The sequence below is a fragment of the Ahaetulla prasina genome, chromosome 1 (genome assembly GCF_028640845.1).
Source record: "Ahaetulla prasina isolate Xishuangbanna chromosome 1, ASM2864084v1, whole genome shotgun sequence".
In the NCBI taxonomy this organism is placed as follows: domain Eukaryota; kingdom Metazoa; phylum Chordata; class Lepidosauria; order Squamata; family Colubridae; genus Ahaetulla; species Ahaetulla prasina.
This window is the reverse complement of record NC_080539.1, coordinates 126,526,797-126,551,132: the sequence shown is the minus strand read 5'-3', so window position 1 is coordinate 126,551,132 and position 24,336 is coordinate 126,526,797. Positions and strand designations below refer to the sequence as shown.

Here is a 24,336-nt window from a genome sequence, read left to right as displayed (position 1 = left end):
AGCCATTTAATCTGTTTTCTCTGGTGATTTCAACAGTTCATCTGATTAATGCCAGGATCACTACAAAAAATTGGAAGTGAAATAGCTCAGGCTTTAAAATGTGGTAGCTTCATTGCTCTGTTAAATAAGAAGCTGAAAGCTTGTTATTAGAGATAAATCTTAATTTATCATATATCTATCGATTTTTTTTCTTTTTCCCATTTTAATACTAAATTTTGTTCAATATCTCTGGTAGGAAAATTCATTTTAAGCTCTCTGCCAGATAATTTTTTATTGTAATTTTATTAAACACTACAATTAAAAAGATAAAAAAACAACTAATGCAAACTAAGAAAGAAGAAAAAGAAATAGAAAGTGTAGAAAAAAATAAAAATAGAAAAATAACAAAAAACAACAAAATATACAGCCAGAAAATATAAAGAAATGACTTCCCTCTTCATTGCAAGTAGTAACTTATCTTAGGTTAAGTAGTAACTTTAGTAACTTATCACCTTAAAATACAACAAATGATCTCTTCTTCCCGTATCTCATTTTTTACCTATAAACAAATTCAGAAAGCTTCATAATAGACAGCAAATGTCCTCTAAGGGTTACCAGAGATACCGTAAAACATTTTAATCTTGATCAAATAAACCAACTTTATATTTCTTCCTTTTACCTTTAACAATCTTAATCTTCAATCCCTTCAAATAATGTTCTAGACTCTTTTAATTTTTCCTTTCATAAAATTCATCAAAATTTTAACTACTACATTATAAATCCAATATAGGAAAGATATCCGGATCACTATTTTGATTTGTTATGTGCAAGACAAATTCCTTGTGTGTCCAATCACACTTGGCCAATAAAATTCTATTCTATTCTATTCTATTCTATTCATTTTAATTATTTAGACATCAACTGGTCTCATTTGTATATGAAGTATAGGAATAGTGTTTTTTCCTATGTCATCCTTGTAGCCTGCCAATTTTAAATCAACTTTCAGAGCAGTCTCAGTCATGTTTGGTGAAACTTATTCTTCTTCCATAACATCATTTAAACAGTTTAACTATAATGGCAGATACTCTTAAAGTGAATGTTTTCCCCAATTTTTTTTTCTAGTCCTTAAAATTGTATTTATTTATTTTTCTTTTTGCTAAGGATTGAACGAGACTCACCCAGTGCTGTAAAACCTGTTGCTTCAAACAAGCAATTTTTCCAAAGGGACTAGAAAAAGAAGTATGCAAATTCAGTGTTCATAAAGGCACTGAGTATTTGGGCAACGATGATGTTTCCTTGGCTCCCAGAACTCTAAATCTGTTGGAGACCACTGTCCTACTGTCTCCTCATGAGGACAACTGTCAGAAAACAGGAAGTTGTTCCCAAGTCCCCTTCTTGTCTGGGAAAGAATTTCAAGGAGATAATCCATTCGTCCACTCACCTTTCTGCTTCATTCACCAGCTCACTCTTAGCAGAGCTTTGCCATTTCTATCCCAGAAGTCTCAGCCCCGTGCCAGACAGGTTGTGTTATTTTGTAATATTTTAAAGTAATATTTACAGTACTACCCATATTTTTATTAATTTATGTTTGTGTGAGAAACATCAAAATTAAAATAAGGCATATTATATGACATAAAATTTAAAATATAAAATACAAGCTTAAAATATGAATAAAATTAAATAGATCTTGCCCAGAAACTAGCAACTTTAATTGTATTCTGTCATGCTGCCATGCAGTTCTGAAGTGTCACTGATAAGGACACAAAAAGCAGGTACAATATACACGTCTGCATGTCACCACAATTAATCTATAATTTAGACATAAAAAGGGTGCAATGGCTCAGCAGTTAAAGATACTGAGCTTGTCAGCTGAAAAGCTGACAACCTGGGTTTCAGACCTGAGTGCCATGTGACAGGGCAAGCTCCACTTATCCCAGCTCCTGCCCACTTACCAGTTCAAAGGCATGCAAAATGTGAGTAGATAAATAGGTACCACTTTGTGGGAAGGTACCAATATTCCATGTGCCTCGGCATATAGTCATGCTGGCCACATAACTACAGAAACAGTCTTCGGACAACCCTGGTTCCTTTGTTTAGGAAACGGAGATGAGTACCACCCCCTAGAGTCAGATATGACTAGACAGAGGAAACCTTTACCTTTATTAGATAGAAAGAAAGAAAGAAAGATAGATAGATAGATAGATAGATAGATAGATAGATAGATAGATAGATAGAATTCTTTATTGCCCAAGTGTGATTGGACACAAAAGGAATTTGTCTTTGGTGCATATGCTCTCAGTAAAGAAACCATTAGAGAGCATTTCACCGAGGCAGCCGTCGGCAACACCATCTTGGATCATTCAAACTCAATAACTCAAACATATGCATGTGCCATTATCACATCAGCTTATGTGTGGATAAGAAGAACCACAGCTGTTTAAATTTAGGCTATTTTTGCTACTATATAATTGAAAAATTATGATTTGTTAATTTTAATCGCCAAAAAATATAAAATTATTAATACGAACTATTAAATAATTGACATTTCTCCTAGATTTTCTCTGTTCTGAACATCAATGTGTATCTTCTACAGAAGTATACAGGTTTACAAGTGGGGGTGGGGAATAAAACAAATAGCAGTTGGTATGCACAGTACTACACCATGATAATCCAATTATTTCCCATAGTGTGGAAATAACATGTAATTTCCACACCTGTGACTTCCAAGAAGTTGGTATTTGTACCGTCTGGATCTGAATACATAGATAATTTTTCTCTAGTGTTCTGGCTCAGATTTACATTTTGTCTTTTGCTGCCATAAACATCACAATGACATTTTCCCCTCTTCCTTCATGTTGCTAATGTGCCTGGCCTCTTGCACAAGAGGGAACCCCAGGTGACTTTCAATCCTCAGCCTTTAGTATGAACATGACCCCAAGATTATAAATTGCATGTCTTGTGGAGGAAAGACAAAATAGGAGAATGTACACTTTTACGGTTCTCCTGTATTCTTATTAGAAAAAGGAGACGTTGTTAAGCAAGCCACCAAAGTAAATAGGAAACATTTCATTATTCATTATTATTATATCTGATACAACTGCATTATTATTAGGAGAATATTTGTAGCTCAGGGTTGAAATGAGGGGTTCTTGGTGCTCTTTGAATTTGGGTTTTCCTTCTATTATTAGTCTAGCACTGATGATGTTACCTACTTTGGATAATGAAAACGTCTGCAAGAAAACAGCCAAGCTCAGAGAGTACCAATGACCTCTCATACTATAATCACTTTTTTAATTATTATTATTTTTTTTTTACATTTATATCCCACCCTTCTCCGAAGACTCAGGGCGGCTTACAGTGTATAAGGCAATAGTCTCATTCTATTTGTATATTTTTTACAAAGTCAACTTATTGCCCCCCCAACAATCTGGGTCCTCATTTTACCTACCTTATAAAGAATGGAAGGCTGAGTCAACCTTGGGCCCGGCTTGAACCTGCAGTAATTGCAGGCTGCTGTGTTTTAATAACAGGCTACTTACAGCCTGAGCTACCACGGCCCATATGATATGTGTTTTGATTCTTCTGTTCTTGTTCTAAAGCTTGATCTTTAAAGAGTCCAAAGAAATGTGAAGTAGTTTCACCTGCTTCAAATGTCTCTGTCACAACATCTGTAGATACTAGGACTGTAGAAATCAGCCTTGATTCAGTTCAAATAAATTGGTCATCCAATATTTGAAGAAAGAATAATCCAGTTCATACTTATGATTTGAGATTTGAAGGCAAACCGATTCAATTTGAGCCACAGAATATATATGCTTAATTTTTTTTGGGGGGGGGGGAGTAATAGAGTGCAGCTTGAGAGAATGTTAACTCTGAAAAGTTTCAGTGGGATAGCTCTTCCTTTTATTTCTCATCTTCCTTTTCTTTAGTAACCTCCCATAGCTGTTGTGCAGCACAGGTAGCACAGGTGAGGAGAAACCAGGCAAACAGACCTTAAATTGTCTAGCAAAGTATATGCTTAGCTGAACTGAGTCAATTTTTTTTCTCAATCTAATTTAAAAATACAAACTACTGAAAATTCTGTTATACAAAATAAATTCCTACTTCGTTATTTGCCTTTCCTGGCTACCATAGCATATGCTTTTATTTATTTTTCTCTTCCAATATTTTTCAAAGATCATACAGAACTGTGTATAGTATTGGAGATGTGAGCACAACACACATTTGTATATTATAATATTAGCATGTTTAACTGCAGTCCCTTTCTTAATGCTCCCTTACACAGAATTTAAATTTTTCACATCTGACAGACATGACTCAACATGTGCATTGAGTAACCACTATGTCCAGAGGTGGGTTTCGGCAGGTTCTGACCAGTTTCAGAAGAACCGGTAGCGGAAATTTTGAGTGGCTCGGAGAATCTGTAAATAACATCTCTGACTGGCCCCGCCCCATCTATTCTCTGCCTCCTGAGTCCCAGCTGATTGGGAGGAAATGGGGATTTTGCAGTAACCTTCCCCTGGAGTGGGGAGGGACTGGAGATTTTACAGTATCTTTCCCCTGCCATCAAGTATCCTTCCCCTGCCCATCAAGCCACACCCACAGAATTGGTAGTAAAAAAATTTGAAACCCACCACTGACTATGACCCCCAAACATTTTTCCTGGTTAGTTACAGACAGCTCACATCCAGCAATGTATATGTTAAGCCAGGAACATGCACCCCAATATGCATCATTTTACATGTGCTTAAATTGCATTCGCCATTGGGCTAAACATCCACCAGTATAAAGACATGCCTAGGAACCTCTTCACAATTTGCATATTTATTATATACTCTGTCAGTGTGCTGGGTCAAACTTGGGAAGTGACTTGAGGCTCCTGAATCTTCACATGCAAAAAATTTATATATCCTTTCTCCAAACCTATACACAAATATATACAATTTTAAAAATATTTATCAGAATTGTTTCTAATTTTAGCCATAATAAGTTTGAAAATTAGCATTGAGACATTACTAATATGAGTTCCAAAGCATGGTTAATTTGGAATATAATTTTAATCATAGCATCATGATTTAATTTTTCAAAAAAATAATAATCATTTGCAACCTGAGGATAGACTCCTAATGAGAGTTCCTACTTCTAAAATATCAACTTCTTTTAGCATCTTTCTTTATCTATATGTACAGATGCTGCACGCTGAATTGGAAGGCTTGTTAGCATGCTGAACACATTTTAGCTGAATACTACTGTTTTTTCAGACATGTATTAATCTTATTCTCAGCACAGCAATTAAACCTATGCAATCTTTTCTCTCTCACGCACACACAGAAAGATCTCTCTCTCTCTGTCTCTCTCTCCTGGCACACACACACACACACACACACACACACAGATGTGTGTGTGTCTGTGTATACATATGTATGCCAGTTGTGCATTATTCTGATTCTCAACCGTAGTCATAGAAGTTTTAACCATTTTTCCTTAGCTTTCCAGGAGCTTGATGCTTCACCATAGAAGAAATCTATAATATTCTATCATTTGGGAAGACACTGACTGAAATAAATGGCATACATAAACACGTGTGCATACACACATACAATTGCACAATCAGGTGCAGCCTAGGGATTCAAAATAAAGAAAAACCAGGCAAGCATTTAAAAAGTTTGTTAGAAAAAGGATGCAAATTTACCTATTATTTGTACATATTGGCATAAACCTTTCAAATATATAATATGGTCAATTATGCGGTCATTATGACTATTCACAGAAAGTTTTTTAGTTTTATTAGTACATTAATGTAGTAACTCATTGGCTTTCATGTACAGTTAATCTAATAATGAGAAGGTTAGAAATGTCATCATAGGCTTCAAGGTGTTGAAAGGTGTTAAAGCCCTACATGGCACAGGTTTCTTGAAGGACCACCTTCTCTCTAGAACAGGGGTCTCCAACCTTACAACTTTAAGACTTGTGAACTCCAACTCCCAGAATTCCTCAGCCAGATCTTTAGAAAGGTCATTAATACCTTGTTATTTCCGCATGTGTTTGGTTGCGGTTGACTCGATACACATATAAACATGTATATATATGTACACACACACACACACACACATACATACATACATACATACACACACACACACACACGTGTGTGTGTGCGTGGATTCCTCTGTTTTTTTGTTGCATGCCATACAGAGCAGTACTGTTTGAGTTGGATGAGCCTATAAATCCAATCAATCAAGCATTATTTTTTTCTGCTGTTTGTAAGGGATGTGTAGCTCATTTGTTTTCAGATCAACTTTTCTATTTATTTACATGCAACTTACTCTACAACACAAACTTCATTTCTTTCTTCCTTTTCCCTCCAATTCCCCTGTTTTTTATTGCTTCTACTTTCAGTTATAACCATTTGGGACCATCTGCTATTTATTTCTCTTGTACATCTCTCTGGGAGAGGTTAGAAGAATGGGATATAAATGCTTTAAATTAATCAATAAGAACCAGAATTTAAATTAAGTATGTGGGTATGTTCCTTTAAAAAAAATTATTGGTATGTAAACAGAGGACAGCATCAAGCATTCTGTCAGCATCCAAAAAGTTGCCAGTGCTGACAGATATTTTGTCAAGCTCTGCCTACAATGTGATTGGTGCTGTCAATCAGGCCTTTTCCTCCAGTGTGGCTTATTAGCAGGAGCATACTTGCATTCCAATTGAACTAGGCTGCTGGGGTGGGGGGGTGTCAAAGAAGATGAACAGCTACTAGGCTGTAATCTGTGCTGGGATACAATCATACTATCCCACAATGCAATGCCCCATAGCAAAGATGCAGAATTGCATTGTGGGAAATTAAAAGGACTAGTGCTGCCTGAAGCTGAGCAGGAAGAACACCACAGCAGAGGAGAGGACTCAGTCAGTAGCAGCAGAAGGAACGACTAATGCCAACTCAATGAAGGCAAAGTATCATCCAAAACACTATCCCCCCTCAATCCTGATGGAAGCTCTAGAGAGAAAGCATTCAGGAAAGATAATTGATATAGCACATATCTCCCATAGAGCATATTGCTCATACGCATAATGTGCAGACAACCCACTTATAAATGGAAAGTTTGATAAAGAGGCAAAGTTATGTTGGATTAACAGTCACGTTCCTACATACTTTAGCACACAGCTGGAAGTAGAAAAAGTACTAACACATTCAAAACAGGTAAAATGTGGAATGCATTTTTTGCAGGCCATTGTGGATTAGACAGCACAGAGACACTATTGTTGCTGTCGCTGAGTGGATACTCCAGAAAATTTCAGTTTGGGTATCATAGGCATCAATCATCATCCTCTTTTAACAACCCCATAATCCCTTGCAGGGTGGAGTCCAGGCAACTGAATGGAACTAGCAAAGTGTTTACTGGTCGGATGCCTTTCCTGTTGCCAGGGCTGAGTTTTGTTCAGCAGATATATTTTCAGTGTACTCAAAAAGAGAAATATCTGTCTGATTGTGAGGTGAAAGCTCGACCTTTAGTCCACTGCACCACTCTGTATCATATGCATCAATAGCATCTCTAAATTCATCCAGGTATATCAAGTAATTCTTATACTAGGGTGATATTTCTTTGTATAGGTCTGGTTCTGAGCTTCCAGCTCTTGCAGAAATTTATTGAGGTATTTAAAAAAATAAAAGGCAATTTGGGTTTATAAAATACCATAAAATGGAGGATAGCTCCCTGGATAGATCAGTTTTCCCTTGAGTCACTTAAGCACAACATAATTTGGATCTGCTTAGTGAACACACCTGTGAGTGGTCCTGGGTGCATTCTGAGCTTGGGTTTGTTTGGTTTTTTCATTGCAGATGTGTATTTTCTCCAACACACAAATATTTCCCCCAGCAGAAGCAGGACTGAAAGAAACGTGTATATATTCTGCTTGAAAGTTGTAGTAACATAAGAAAGAGAAAAGAACAGTATGTCAGTTTGCTTGACTGAGCAGGAAATGTTTACTGCGATGATAGTTATTTAAGTTATACACTTGAGGTTCAGTTTTAAGGAGCCTTGACTGGGGGTGGGGTCTTTGAGGCCAGCAAGTAATTGGAAGCACAATATACAGACATAGTTTCAGCATGGATGCACATCTTTGATAAAGCTGAAGAACCTGGCGCCAATTCAAGAGACTCAAGGTTTACCTCCTCCATCCATACAAATTAAAAACAAATCAACCATTGATCTGCGAGAAAGCAGGGTCAGGTCTAAGCAATTCAGCTTCCTATTGCATCTAACCTCCTTATATTATTTATATATATTGACACACTGTTGACTGGTAAATGGTACTCATTATGAATGCTAGGATTACTTTACAATTTAGCACACTGGCAGCTCTAAATGGCTGTCGACCTTTGCAAAATTGGAGCTTGAGGATTCTAATCTATTACCCATGCTTCTTCATGTTGTGATCTCAATAGCAAGGAAATCAGATCTATTACCATGCATTTGGCAGAATCTGGCACGCCCCACTGCTACAATGTAAACGCAAATCAGTCCATTAGCACTAGTTATTCAGTCACCTGAGTATGTCCTCAGGTATAATGGTCTGTCATCATTCTCAGCCAGGTGTTTCTGTTCTCTTCAGTGGGTAAGTATGGTTAAGAACAAGGTTTGCACGGAACCGTCAATAAACTTCTTGTAATGTGTATTTTTCTCATCTTGTCTTTTGGTTGTAAATGTCACCAGCACATTAGTATTAAGGTAGCAAAATGACTTAGTTTGTAGCCTGTTCAGGTCATTTCATATCCTTAATATTAATTGGGGGTAAGAGGTCAGGAACATGTCAGGAACATGTCAGAAACAAGGCTGAAGAGGCTGAAGAGGCACAACCGGTTTCACTTTTCAGCACTTCTGAAAGATCACTCGTGCGGTGAAATAGAAAGATGTCTATTTGTTCAGCTTGTTTCATCATGAAGTGACTTTGCCACGCAGTCATAGCTCAAAAGAAGATTTAAAAGCATAACAAAAAGAATGGAAATTCTGAACAAATTCCTGCATCCAAATTCCTTTACCTGGAAACTTCAAGGATATGAATGTTTGCCTGTTTATAGAATAAGCATAATTTTGATATGTCTTGATAAGTGCATTGATCTATGTTGCTGAATATTGTCTGCTCTAATTGGCAGAAGCTCATCAAATTTGTAAAGAAGATTTGTCAACGCTTGATCAATTGATGTTATATTCTTCATGCAGAAAAAAATAATACCCCACCCCCAAGTCTACTATTGATCTATGACCTCCTTTATTCCTTCTTTCCACTCTTCTACTATTCACTTTTAGTTTCTCCCTCTTGTCCCCTTTTATTCCCCCAGCGTATTGTTTTATATCCCTTTCTTCTTATTTCTAAAACATATATTTATTTTATTTTATTGTTGGAATGTACTCCTTGTAATTATTACAAATGTGTAAGGCTGTACACATCAATTGGTAAGGGTCACTGCAGTGGGTGGGCATTATTTCAGTGTAAACTGTTACACAGGATTGCAGGGTGAGCCGGGCAATTGCAAGCAGAGTAAATCAAACCTGACACATCTCTTTACAAATGTGAATTGCAGAGTGTAATAAGGGGAAGTAATTCATGCAATAAAAAGGGAAGCAATAAAGAAACGTGTATAGTTCCCCAAAGAGATGTAGCCAAGGAGTGCATGGGAGGATCTGGAAGAATATGACCTCAGTAGGAAAGTCATCAGAGGATAAATATTCCAGGAAAGGTCTTTTTTTTTTTAAAGGTGTGCATTTGTGTCTGTTTACATTATGGGAAGTGGGGGGGAGGGAGGACCTGAATAAAAGAATGTGGAGAACTAAGAGTGAAAAGACTGTCTCAGATTTTATGGCTGTATCTTGTCAGAGCTATAGCTCTCCCAACACAGCAAATAGTTGCAACAACACAATTTGTTTCTTGCATTTTATTTCCTGCTCTCCCAGTAAAAATGGCATGCAGGTAGGCTAATAATAAAATAAAGGTAAAATAATGGAATCAATCAATTTCATAAAATATAAATGCAAATCTTTTGTATTCGGTTCCTTTTGTATTGAACAATCAGAAAGAAATAACCGTTCCCATCTCTTTTAGCAGCTTGTCAGCTTGAAACCTTAAAGTCGGACTGGAAATATTTTTGACAGCTCGAAGAAAGAAAAGTGAGGTGGAGATTTAAAATAATTCAAACAGATTCTGTATGAAGTGAATTTGGGGGTTTCACTTCCAGGGTTTTCATTTCTGCTGTGTAGAGTCCTTGGACTTTTTTTTCTTTTTAAATCCATTATATAAAATGAAGGGAAGTGTTTCCTATTTTCCTTTTCTATATCTGCTTAATTGCTCTGCCCACACTTTCAGAATACCATGGAGCACTTCAGAGGTTTTTTTTTTCCCCTCCTTCAGGGCTTTCAGAAATATACAGATTGCCACGCAGTGCTGGGCTTGCGTGGATCCTCCACAAAGTGCTGTGGAAAAGGCAGCATCTCTGCAAAGTGTCCTCTTATGGTTTGACAAATAAATTGGGGGGGGGGGGGAATCCCCAGGCATCTCGGTCAAATTCTAAACCCTTTGCCCAAAATGATCCATCATATTTCCTAGAGCTTTGAGGATTCAAAATTCCATAGAACTGCACAGAATGTGCTCCCACATGTGGAGAAAAATATTGAAATGTGATATATTCTTAAACTTAGAAATAATTCTTTTCAAATATACATCTGAAGCAACATTTATTTATATGCCTGATTGACTTATATCACAGGTTTCCTTCAGGGGCCTAAAGGAGCACGTAGAGCAGTCCCTCTAATGATTTCCTAACAACTCATGAAATAGGTTGAATTGACAAGTCAAGGACTGATTCAAAGTCACCCAATGAACATCCATGACTGAAGGTAGAATTAATCAATCCTTCCTTCCTTCCTTCCTTCCTTCCTTCCTTCCTTCCTTCCTTCCTTCCTTTCTTCCTTCCCTCCCTCCCTCCCTCCCTCTACCCATCCATCCATCCTTCCTTAATGGACTTAATAGCTACCCTTTAAAGGAAAACATGTTTGAGGGAATACACTTACTATAGGTTCTTCCTTTCATCTTAGCCATGCCCTTTATTACCTGCTAAACCCAGACAAGCTGCCATGAGGTGTAGAAATCCTTTTTATAAGGAGGGAATATAAAGCCTTCCAATGGTGTATAATGCAAAATGGTATATAATTCAGGCAACACATGGGCAAGCCATCACCTTTCCAAAAAAGCTTTCTCCCTTCATCTTAACATTAGCATCTAAATGAGAGGGGGATTGTCATTAGGCATAGAACCAGATTGTGTAAAGTTTTATGTCTCTCTCTCTCTCTCTCTCTCTATACATATATATATATGTATATATGTATGTAGGAGGGGGCAAAGCCGTAATTGATTTCTCCGCTGATATATATATATATCAGTGGAGAAATCAATTCCGGCTTTCCCCCCTCCTTCTGCTCGTTAGATACATCTGAAGCCTCGGTGTTGTGAATTTCGTTTATTTGCTGCTGGCCTAATAATCCCCTGCATGCTGGGAAAAACCTTTGTTTTCTGACAGAAGTAATAAAGCTGTCTCCACGATTCCCCTGTGTGAGACAAGGAGTGCTCCTGCTTTATTTAATCGGCTGGTGTGCTGTCTTTTCAAAGTAAACAGTTCATAGGGACCCAAGGAGGAAAGACACGCAGATGACAGGTCTGCCGTCACATAAAAATTACCAAAAGGGAGAGGGGGGGAGGGAAGGAGGGAGGGAGAGAGAGAGAGAGAGAGAGAGAAAAGGAGGGAGGGGGAGGGGGAGAGAGAGAATGAGAGAAAGAAAGAAAGAAAGAAAGAAAGAAAGAAAGAAAGAAAGAAAGAAAGAAAGAAAGAAAGAAAGAAAGAAAGAAAGAAATAGATGGCCAAGTCAAAGCTCAGATCTAAATCCCATCATGGTGCTTTAGAGTGAGGAAAAATTCAGTTCATAGGGACCCAAGGAGGAAAGACACATAGATGACAGGTCTGCTGTCACATAAAAATTACCAAAAGGGAGGGAGAGAGAGAGGGAGAGAGAGAGAAAGAGAGAGAGAAAGAGAGAGAAGATAATTGAAATAAAAAAAAAATCCTTAGCCTGAGAATAAATAATAAGATGTCTTCAGTTGATGTATGTATGTATGTATGGGCATATACCTCAGGTCAAGCAGGCCCTGGCAAGGAATGTGAAGCTCCTAGCCAAAGTGCTTGGGGTCCCCTCCTGGATTTCTCTCGGCCCCTGCCCCAATTCCTCTCTTCCCAGTGAATAGAGCGCGTGAGAGAAAATGAAGCAATCTTAACATCAGTGGGAGGCTGGCTGCTTCCTTTTTAGCATGTCCTGAGCCCAGTCACCCAGAACAACTTGTGATCCCCGGACAAAGCTTCTCCCAGCAGGTGGCCATATCAAGAAATTTTCCTCCAGGAATTAGATATTATCCCAGGAATCAGCGCTGAGTCAAACATAATGCCCCATCCTGCCGGGTCAAGTAGGATTTCATTTCAATTTCTTTACACAACGATGCGTTTCATCTTGTCTGCTCACAATGACAGTGCTCAGGCATGAAATAAATTGAACTGCTTGAAAGGCTGAATTATCCCTTGAACCTGCAGCATTCCCGACCCCCATACATACATTGTCAAGTGAGTTCCTGATAAGCAGGATCTTCAGCCAGTGTTTGTGCTGCTTGGCTTCCTTTAATCACAGTCCCTTTTGTAAAAGGGATTTTTTTGGGGGGGGGGAGGGGGGGAGAGATAAATCATTGCTGAGGAAAAAAAAGGTCATTTTCAAAAGGCTTTAAGAGCTTCGTTTTGTGTGGCTTTTCAAGGTGAAACAGGTAATTCAGTGCACTGGAAGTCTTTTGTATTCAACTTCATTCACCCTTCGCGCCACCGCTACCAACAAAAAAAAAAGTAATGAAATAGGCTCAAATAAAGTCCTTTATTAGGCACGTCTCCTAACTAGATTCAAGAAGCATTTTTTTGTTGTTTCTTATACATGAAGTAGAACATACGCCTTCCTTGAAAAAGTTATCTAAACAGATTTAGTCAAGGGTTAATCCGTGTATTGCTTTTCCAATTTGTTTAATAACAAGAACAACATTTCCCTCTCCCAGGTATCATTTCTGAAATCTCATCACTGATAGTATTGCTCCATGACTGGATTTTTATCAAATGACTGATGAGGCAGATAGAGACGTAGAAAAAGGAAAAGGGAGAAACAACATAGTCTCGTTTTAAATCTGCATTAGTTAATTTAAAACCCTTTTCCTATATATTTATATATTTATATTCCTATATACTCACAATATATATATTGTGAGTTCCTGCCTGAACATGTTGGACAAAAATAAACATTTTGCACTAAGAGGAAAATAGAAATAAACAAAAAAAAAAAAAAAGAAGCAGCAGCAATAAGCAGATGGATGGAAATAATGTATGACACAAATATAGATTGTATGACATGTATTTTACTTCTTTCATAAAAATGAATACCGTAAGGTAAATCTATTTCTTTTTCTGTTACATTTTATTTTCATTCAAATTGCTTACAGTTAAAAAAAAAGCCTCTTGATTTATCATCTTTTCCTTCAGTTAAATGTTTTAACATGATTTTCAAGGATAAAAAATTTCTTTTACAGTAACACTTCATTATATGAGATATGAATTAATATTAATCAGTTGATATTTATATCAAGTAACTAGACATGTTTTTTTTAAAAAAATGGATTTAAAAATAAACTTTTTCATAATTATATCATATTTTTATTCAAATTATTCATCAGGATTTTTTTAAGACATTGACTATATTGCCAGATCTATATAAAAAAGAAAGAGAGAGAAGGAACAGGAGGAAAAAGCCCCCTCCTGCATTTTATTCATCTTCACAGATGGAAAAGAAAAGAAAAAGAAAAAGATCTGAATATTGCAGTTTGTTTCTATGATGAAGGAAAACATTACCTTCGTTTTTGTGGTTTGACATAGAAATAACAATCAAATGGAATGTGCTTCCAACCTTTAGTGGTTTATCATTTATAGCACAAGAATGGTGTGTTAAAGTCATCCTCCTTCCAGCAACTTCTCAGCCCCCTTTTAATACCTCTGGCAGTAAATGGAGACTTTCTGATAAATAAGCGAAACCTTTTGCTATTGCATTTATTCTCCAAAATCAAAAAAGGCGACATGCTTTTAAATTTCCTACAGAAAGGGCAGCTATAGCATCCAGGTTGTACTATGACTGAAATTGTAAGTCTTGAACCAGAAGAAACCAAAGACTCTGACGGTGCCATTACAAGGAATGAGCAAACGCAGAATTCAAAGCGGTTCGTTGCAAACAATCCTTTCATGCAGGGCAAAAAGACGTTTCAAAGCTTGGTTTCAGCTTCTCCGAAGGAGTTTGAAAGAATAATCCGCATTATGATTGAAGATAAAAACGTCTTAACTTTGAGGTCTGGCATTGGGTTTTGTGACTTATTATAGATGTGCTCTACTAACGTACTGGAATATTGTAATTTTTTTCTTCTGCTGCTTGTTAAAAGAACTTCTTTCTCTTATTGGAGCCAAGTGCCTGTACTGTGAACTAGGACTGTTGATAACAAAGACAGTTATGTTTTAGGCAAAAGGAAATGAAAAAATAGTTATTATTGTCATAGGTGCAGTGGAAGCATTTATATGAGAGATTTTTTTTTTAAAAAAAGGACGCTTGTACTTTGCATCTGAAATGGCATTTCACGGCTTTGCAGGATTTGGCAGAGTAAAACAACCGTCTTTGTGCACAAGGACCATAAAACCAGATGAAAAGAGAAGTGAATCAGTATTCTCCACAATGGAAAAAAAAATAGAGTAAATCAGAAGCGGTTTAATGACTTGATCCAAAACTTATCCCAGATATTCTGCCACACTTGATGCAGAATGGTGACTCATTTTCAGTTCCAAGTTTTCAGGGGTGACAACACAGTCAAAATAGGAGTAGTGGCTGCTTTGGCGCCTGCAGACATAAAGAGCTGGTTGGACTTTCAAAAAAACACATCGAATTGGGGCCATGTATGGTGGGCCAGTGAAGTTGTGGAATGCCCAGATAGTCTGATCACCCATAGAAGGGCAGCCCCTAGATGGAAGCACAAAGACAGTACACCCCAACTCCTTTGTAACATTTACAGATTTTTCCAGCCCAAATCCGATAGCCTTAATACCGATGCAAATTGTTGCTGTGGTTTTACACTCCAATCCACCTTTCCTGCAATGCTTCCCACAAATGGATTGTGAGTGACATCAAGTGCAGCCATCATTTTGTTAATAGATGATCAATGTAGGGAAGACTATCCCCATCTCACAGAAAAAGTTCCAGAAAAACAGGGCCTTTCAACTCATAGTTACTTTGTAACTCATAGTTACAAAGTTTAAAATTGGTTCCAATTCTCTATTTCATAATACTTTAAGACAAGGAAAAAAATTGTTATGGTTTATTGGGGAAATCTTCCTTTCATTACACTCTGCAATTTGATTTGATTTGATTGCTATTTTCATGGTTTGCATTTTTAAAGGATGGTGACATTTGAACTAAATAAATTACTAGTGCTCCATCTGAAGGCAGGTTCTTATGTGAAGATTATTGGCCTTTCATGTGTTTTCTGACTCAGAACCATTTCCAGCCTGTGGAATATTCTTTCTACTCATCTACTTCTGAGCACATGCCTGCATGTTTATAGAATGTATATTTATATTCCAAATATATGGATTATAACTATACAAGTATATAATTTCATTCTATATAAATTTGATCCAATTCCACAATATCAGAGCTTCATGAGGTCTGTGACAGTATATATATATATGTTTTCTGAGGTTTTCACGGGTGTTTGTATATAGGTCTTTGGTTGTTCGGGTTTTCTCCCGTGTAAAAATGTACACGAACAACCAAAGACCTATATACACACACACACACACACACACACACACACATATATATATACACACACACTTTCACACACACACACACACACACACATGAAAAAAGATAGAAACTAGTTATAAAACTTTTTAAATAAATATATATTTTTATTACATTTTAATACACCATTTTCTACAAAAAAAGGTAGATTATAGAAAATATTTCAATTTTTTTATGGTTGTTCTAGTTTTCTTCTATAGTGTTTTAGCAAATCATTTTTTAAAAAACTAATTTTCTTCTAATATATTTCAAAGACTTTTATTAGAATTTGACTAAATTGCAGTTGAAGTCAAAGTGACTATAAAAACATCTGATTTTGGAATTAATTCTTTACTTTCCCTTTGAATCATTGCATATTCTTTTTTTAAAAAAAATTAAAAAGTGTTATAGCAGAAAATGAATATATATATTTTTCCATCAAAGAAAGTGAATGGTAATAGCTAACTTTCAAATTTGCTTGCACTAATTTTAAATGAAAATTGAATCTTATGTCTAATCCATAAATTTACAAAGTGCCATGGAACACTTGGTGAAATCTGACTCTACTTACCTATCAATAGAATACATATTACTCATGTAAATTCTTCTTCCTTGGAGCCTTGTTGTTCATCCTAAAATTGTGCTCTGAGTAGATAAGTGTCAGTGTAGGAATTTCAGGAGAAAGACACAAAGAAGTAGTCTAATTATATAGAATGTGCTGGAATTTTTCATAAAAATGTGGAGTCATAATTTTTGATGGCAAATGCCATATTTGCTTAATATCTTTTAAAGTAGAGCAAATATTTATTCTCACTCAAAATATGAGTTTTAAAATATCAAAATTTGTGATATTTTGAGAGAGAGAGATTCAATTACCGTTACATGATGGCAAAAATTATGGACCTTTGTGTGTAATGCAGGTGTTCCTAAAACTTAACAATAATATAGGTGCACCTGTGTATACATATATATCTGTGTATACATATATATCTGTTGGAAAATCCATTAAAATGATGAGACAACCAAACTTATTGTTCAGTAAAGATGGAATAATGAACTTTTATTGCATGGCCATTGATGGCCGATAGATTGCAAATTGAGTTCTCCCTTTGAGCTTCCAGTTGGAAAAGAGCTGTAGTTTGGAACATGATTTCCATTCTTTTGGTTTGGGAGTTGTTTAAGGGTGGGAATGTAATCACGTATATTATATCACAGAGGCTTCTTGTTCCTAGATGTGTCCTGCGGTCTTTATATCACCAGATATTCTCCTGCAGCTCTCCAGAAGGGTTACAAAACTCCAAATGATCCCTTGATGTATTTCTTTGTTGCCATCTAGTGGTTGTCAGAGAGCCTGTTTGATGTAGTGATTAAGGCACCAGACTAGAAATTGGAAGACTGTGAGTTCTAATCCTGCCAAAGTCATCTGTGTGTCCTTGGGCCAATCACTCTGTCTTAGTCCTAAGAAGGATTTGGCAATGGCAAACCACTTCCAGAATCTTGCCAGGAAACTTCAAGGGCTAATTCAGGCAGTCAACAGATGTCAACGCTGACTTGAAGAATAAAAAAAGTGGTTCTATAGATTTCTTTAGCCTAAATTTTGTCGGCCAAACATTAATGTTTTTTTTTAAAAATCCTGCATTTTACCTTTTTCTTTAAGTTCATGTTCATTCCATATATTTCGTATTTTAAATTTGCATACAATTTAGAAATAAATTGCTAGATTTCCAGAAGGCATTCATTTTGCTGTTTTTTTTATATTTCCATCCAATGTTTTTAAGTTACTCACACTAAAATATTTACCAAATATATCTGAAGATTAGAGGCATAATGAATTCTTTCTGATGTTTCAATGCTTTGTTTCCCCTCTTCTTCTGAAGATTAACTTATCTTTATGTTGTATATGGTTTTAGGAATTCTATAAGAAAAGACATTCATTTTGATTTACCAATGCTCTTATTTTATAATCTAGTAAAAGGCAACAATAATGAAACAAGCTAAGTTCAGGGTCAATTTAAGCATAGCAGAAATATAGTGAAAAAGCCACATTTTTAGATATCACAATTAATTACAAGGGAATGTTTCCATATATACAGAATTTATAATCTGACTCTCTGGATAGAACAACATTTAGTAAAAAATAATTCCATGTGAAATTAAAACTTCATATCTGGTTTCCCAATTACAATCCTAATGCTTTGGAATTAGGTGGGGGAATCAAACAGCCTTAGGAACCATTTCATAGATGAGCAGAATACTGCATTCTCCCCAGTCCAATAATGTTATTTTTAAGCAAAGTAAATGAATACATCAAATTAAAAAAAATGCTGCACATTCCTACATTTTGGTAAATTATTAAGCTGAACAAAAGCTAAGACCAAAGCTACCTTAAAATGTGAAGGTACATTGTCTTAAGTTGTGACTTCACGCGCGCACACACACACACACACACACACACACAAAGCAGCTGTACTAATGTTTTGTGTATATGTGTTGTAACTGATTATAATATACTTAATTCTGTATTTCAGAAATAAAGTCTGTGTTTTTAATAAATTGCTTTTATTTTATGCTACATTTTGTTTTTAAACCTATTCTTGCATTTGGAGAAGTGCTTGAAATCATAGGAATTGGAATTATATATATATATATAATATAATTATATATATAGCTCTTTGGTTGTTCGGGTTTTCTCCCGTGTAAAATTGGAAGTGTCTTGGCGACATTTCGACAAAGTCTCATTCGTCATCTTCAGGCTTCAGCTTTGTGCTTCTGGGAGCAATGTGTGATCGCAGCTGTTTCTTCCTTTTAACTGCTAGTTGGGGTTTGAACTGATTGGGTGGGAGCTTGGCTGTGCTCTGATTGGATGGGAGGTTTTTGTGCTCTGATTGGCTGGGGGTGTGTCCTGTTTGGGTGGGGGCTTGTTTGTGCTCAGTTTAGTCTGTGTTGCAGGGGGATTTGAGCTGGTGAGCTGCATTGCTGTTGTTTGGCTTTGTGGTTGTGCTACATCTTCATAGTGGGTGTCAGTCTGCTGCATGTATGGATTGGAGGGGTTTGAAATGGCTAATGTTGTAGTTGCGGTCTGGCTTCTGGTCCTTGGTCATGCTTCATGATCAGTGTGGGTTTGGGTCTGCTTTCTGGGTGGATGTGCGGTGGTGACATCCTGTGTGGACCTTGTGAGTGTGGGTCTGGTGTCATTCCTTGTGTTAGGGACTCGTTGTCAATAAGGGTGGGTTTCCAAATGGCTGGTAGGCGGGAGGTATCCTCTCATTTGTTCATGCTGTGTGGGCGTTTTTCTATCTCAATGGCTTCTCTGATTATTCTGTTGTTAAAGTGTTCAGTTTTGGAGATAGTTCTGGTCTTTTAAAAGTCAATATCATGTCCTGTGACTTTAAGGTGTTGACCAGGGAAGAAGTTGGTTCCTCTTTTTTGACTGAGTTCTTGTGTTCTTCAATGCGTGCACTTATTCTTCTGCTGGTTTGTATGTGGTGGGGCAGGCGGTGCACTTTAAGCATATATATGCATGCTTAAAGTCCAAGCGTCTTCTGAAAATAAAAAGAGTGGCAATAAAAAGAATGAAAATAAAAAGAGTGAAAATAAAAAGAGTGAAAATAAAAAGAGTGAAAATAAAAAGAGTGAAATAACAGGCTTGCCATGCAGGTCTGTAACTGTGACACTGTAGACCAGCAAAATACTGTGGACATAATACACTTAAACTTCAACAAGGCATTCGACAAAGTAGACCACAACCTACTTCTTCATAAGCTAGAAAAAAGTGGGATAAATAGCTTCACCACCAGATGGATTCGCAACTGGCTGACAAACTGTACTCAATAAGTAGTCCTTAATGGGTCTAAGTCTACATGGAGAGAAGTAAGCAGTGGGGTGCTACAAGGTTCCGTCTTAGGACCAGTACTTTTGAATATCTTCATAAATGACTTAGATGAGGGAATAGAAGGGGAACTCACCAAATCTGCAAATGATACTAAGCTGGCAGGAATAGCTAACACCCTAGAAGGTAGGCTCAAGATCCAGATGGATTTTGACAGACTTGAACACTGGGCCCTATCTAACAAAATGAAATTCAATGTAGAAAAAGTAAAGTCTTACACTTAGGTAAGAAAAACCAAAAGCACACATATAAACTGGGGAAAACCAGGCTTAATAGCAGTGACTGTGAGAGGGATCTTGGAGTTTTAGTGGACAATCAGCTAAATATGAGCCAGCAGTGTGAGTGGCAGCTAAAAAAGCCAACATAATCCTAAATTGGACTGGGTTAGTTTTTTAAATTTATGGGTTTTATGGGGGTTTTTATGGGTTTTAATTGGGGGTTTTAAATGGGGTTTTAAATTGTATCTAAATTTTTAGGCCGTTATTGAATCAGTTTTTTATATAGTTTTTAATTTGTATTCTATGTATTGTGTTTTTTATTGGCTGTGAACCGCCCTGAGTCCTTCGGGAGAAGGGCAGTATACAAATATAATAAATAAATAAATAAATAAATAAATAAATTGCATTAACAGAGGGATACAATCAAGATTAAGTGAGGTACTAATAGAATAGAATAGAATAGAATAGAATAGAATAGAATAGAATAGAATAGAATAGAATAGAATAGAATTTTTTATTGGCCAAGTGTGATTGGACACACAAGGAATTTGTCTTGGTGCATATGCTCTCAGTGTACATAAAAGAAAAGATACGTTCATCAAGGTACAACATTTACAACACAAATGATGGTCAATATATCAATATAAATCATAAGGATTGCCAGCAACAAAGTTACTACCAACAAAGTTACTACCAACAAAGTTACTACCAACAAAGTTACAGCAACAAAGTTAATATCACTCTATAAAGCCCTAGTAAGACCATACCTAGAGTACTACATCCAGTTTTGGTCACCACACTATAAAAAAGATGTTGAGACTCTAGAAAAAGTGCAGAGGAGAGCAACCAGGATGATTAGGGGACTAAAACATATGAAGAACAGTTACATGAACTGGGCATGGCTAGCCTAATGAAGAAAAGGACCAGGGGAAACATGATAGCCGTCTTCCAATACTTGAGGTGCTGCCACAGACAGGAGTGGGTCAAGCTGTTTTCCAAAGCACCTGAAGGCCAGACAAGGAATAATGGATGGAAACTGACCAAGGAGAGGTTCAACCTAAAAATGAGGAAGAACTTTCTTTATTTCTCCCTTGCTACACTGTAGGTGGTTGGTTAGAAATGGGATGCTGTTAATTTAAAATATATGGCATATTCAATATAGTTTTATATAATGTTGAATTGAAACCTATTTAGCACAGTGACAAAATGTATAAGTTAGTGCCAGACTTCCATGTTACATTAATAACAGAGAAGTCAGCCTGGAGAACAGACTGATAATTTGCTACCTTATATGAGTCCCTTCTGGGGGTCTGAAGTCATCAGTTATAAGGGAGACAACTGTTCCATCTTTAGCTATCCAGCTGATGAGCCAGACTGCCAACTCCAGGACAGAATTTGTTCATTAGCAAACTCAGACCAGTGATCTGGATGTGCTCACAGCATTCATTGCCAACCAAATGTCACCATAAAATGTCCACTAAATTCCCTCAACTACATCAGGAGCTGAAAAACCAGCTGAACTTCAGATAGAGCACAAAATTAACGGGCAAAATAATTCCACAAATAACACTCTTGTTACTGTAATAGGGACATTGAATTAATCATCTATTTTTCCATAGCAAAACAGGGACTGAACTCTGGAGTCCTGGATGGTATGAATGCAGCAAACACAAATGACCTCTAACGATTTATTTAAGCACCAGCTTGTATTTATTGTTTCTCAATTTGTGCAAATGGAGAAGATATAATTCATTTAATTAGTATGGAGTCAACTTTCTTTGTTTTCCTTAGAGAGCCTTGTACTTTAGGAATTGCAGTAACATTTCCCTAACATTTATCTAGTCAATAGCCATGAAGTGCATTGGTAGCATCTCCCTACATTTGCTGTGTTTGCAAATAATTAATTGGGTTTTTTTAAAAGATCTAGTTATACATTGCCAAGAATAAACACAAAATATTATTTGCAAATACATCTAGAAAAGCAGCTTATGAAACAGTCTAAAACTGTAGTAAGTTATATATTCATTACAAAAATATAGAAGAAAACTATTAATCAGAAGTCAGTTAGAACTAGGTCAAAGTCAACTTTCTCTGAGTTAAAAAAGGTGTTCTAAGAATTATTTATTGAGTGATTAATTGCTTATATTATTATTCCTTCTTTTCCTTGATTTCAAAGTAACATACCAGACACTTTCCTATAATTATACTCTTGCAGGTAGATTAGACTGAGAGAAGATGATTGGATCAAAGTTAACCAATTAACTTTGTGACTAAATTAGATTGAATTAGGCTATCACAATCCTATGTTCTACATTATCTTGGTTCTCAATAAGAGATAGTTTGGCTAAAGGTTAGATAGGAAACTCTGTGATGAGAATCACAAAGCTAAAGTCAGGTAAGATGAATGCCAGATGACCTTAAGATATGTTGATAGAAGAAACAGCAAGATCCAATATCTCCTTGAACTCCAAATCCAAACCTTTTAGATCTTTTGTAGTTCAAAACAATATTATGCATTTGTGTATAAAGATGAATGACTGGGTAGAAGTTTTTTGGGACTGGAGCAGCAAACAAGTTGAAAATTAAATAAAAACTTTATTGATAAAGGGAAATATTTGTAGCTCAAGGTTGAAATAAAAAGTCCTAGGTGCTCTCTGAACTTGGTGGTTGTTTTTGTTTTTGTAGACAATTCATTACCCAAATTAAATAACATCATCAGTGCATCAGCTAGAAAACAACCAAGCTCTGAGAGTACCAAAGACCCCCTCATTTTTATTAAAATGCATTTTAATTTTTTTTTAAATTTACATTTATATCCCGCCCTTCTCCGAAGACTCAGGGCGGCTTACAGTGTATAAGGCAATAGTCTCATTCTATTTGTATATTTACAAAGTCAACTTATTGCCCCCCCAACAATCTGGGTCCTCATTTTACCTACCTTATAAAGGATGGAAGGCTGAGTCAACCTCAGGCCGGGCTTGAACCTGCAGTAATTGCAGGCTGCTGTGTTCTAATAACAGGCTTCTAACAGCCTGAGCTATTACGGCAAAAATTGGAGCTACAAGGTCATTGTCATAGGTTTCTGTGACCAATTTCTGTATTCTGGAATAATTGCAACAAACAAGTCGTTTTTGAAGAGGACTTGAGACCAAATTAACATTTTCTTATTAAATTGCCTAGTGTTAAGATTCTTGGTCAGGGGATCCTTGACCACAATTCCTACTATTCTTGGTAACATATCTGGTTGATATTATTCTTAAATTTTTGGTGTCCTTGACATCTAAAGGGTTCTTTAGACAGCCTTGATAAGAAGAAAATGGTAGTTTCCTTTCTATTTTTCGCCTACTAGCAGGTATTTGACCCAACAGATAAAGACATAAGGGTTAAGTGGTTCGGGTGAATTAGTATGGAAGAAGCTGGTACACTGTACATTTTTAGTGTTGTTACCATTATTGAAATAATGTTTTAAACAGTGTTTTATGTTTATTCTTAATGTTAGCCATCTAAGCAAGGTAATCTAATGAGCAAACAATGTTATACATACAAAAAAGTATAATAATTCAACCCCAGTTTTACCAAGTTACACATTTCCATTGCAAAGGTCATCCTTGTCTGTAGATGGAACAGGACTCAGTGTGACGTCTCCTTTGGGTGATGATTCCTCAAAAGCTGGCTCAAGGGGGAATGGGATCATTCCTGGCACATCAGGAATTACTGACCTTGAACTGTCAGCAGAACAGGCTTCGGCTGGGGACAGCTTGCAGGCTAACGAAGAAGAGGAGGAGGAGCTGTAGCAGAGATCAGAGCAGGCAGGGCAGAGAAGTGGAGGTCTGCCAGATTGCTGGGGAAAAGGCTCCGCCTCTTTTGATGGGCTGCACCAGAAGCTATTTAGCATGGCAGGCAGAGGGAGGCATTGCTGGAAGCAACGTGTGAGGGTCATGGCTGTGTGCTTCTTTGTGTTTCCTGAGACTCTGAATTACTATAACCCATGAACTAACATTAAGTTTTGCCTGGGAGCTTTATGTTTGTTTATTGGACTTACCATTTGAGCAGCTTGCTGTTTGTGTTATGGACTAATTGGCCATTGCCTGGGGAATTAATCTGGGCTTTCTGGTGGCTGGCTTCAGTGGGGACAGTTATAAAGCCAGGTGAAGAGAATTGCTGGGGGGAAACAAAGAAAACTCTCCATAAACCACAATGACATATGAGTGTGAGTGAGTGTGAGTGTGAGTGAGTGGGGTAGCACACTCCATTAAGAATTCTCCACTATTGATTTCAATGAGAGATTATCTATCCAGGG

At 36.7% G+C, this 24,336-nt stretch overlaps 1 protein-coding gene across 1 annotated transcript in view; it reads left to right on the top strand.

Annotated features, from left to right (window-relative positions):
• Positions 1–23,830, top strand: part of LOC131194513 (uncharacterized protein K02A2.6-like) — a 151,970-nt gene extending 128,140 nt beyond the window's left edge. Inside the window, exon 4 of the mRNA XM_058175630.1 lies at positions 23,655–23,830. Within this exon, the coding sequence (XP_058031613.1) occupies positions 23,655–23,830 (176 nt within the window). The remainder of the gene's footprint in view (positions 1–23,654) is intronic.
• The last annotated feature ends 506 nt before the right edge of the window (positions 23,831–24,336 follow it).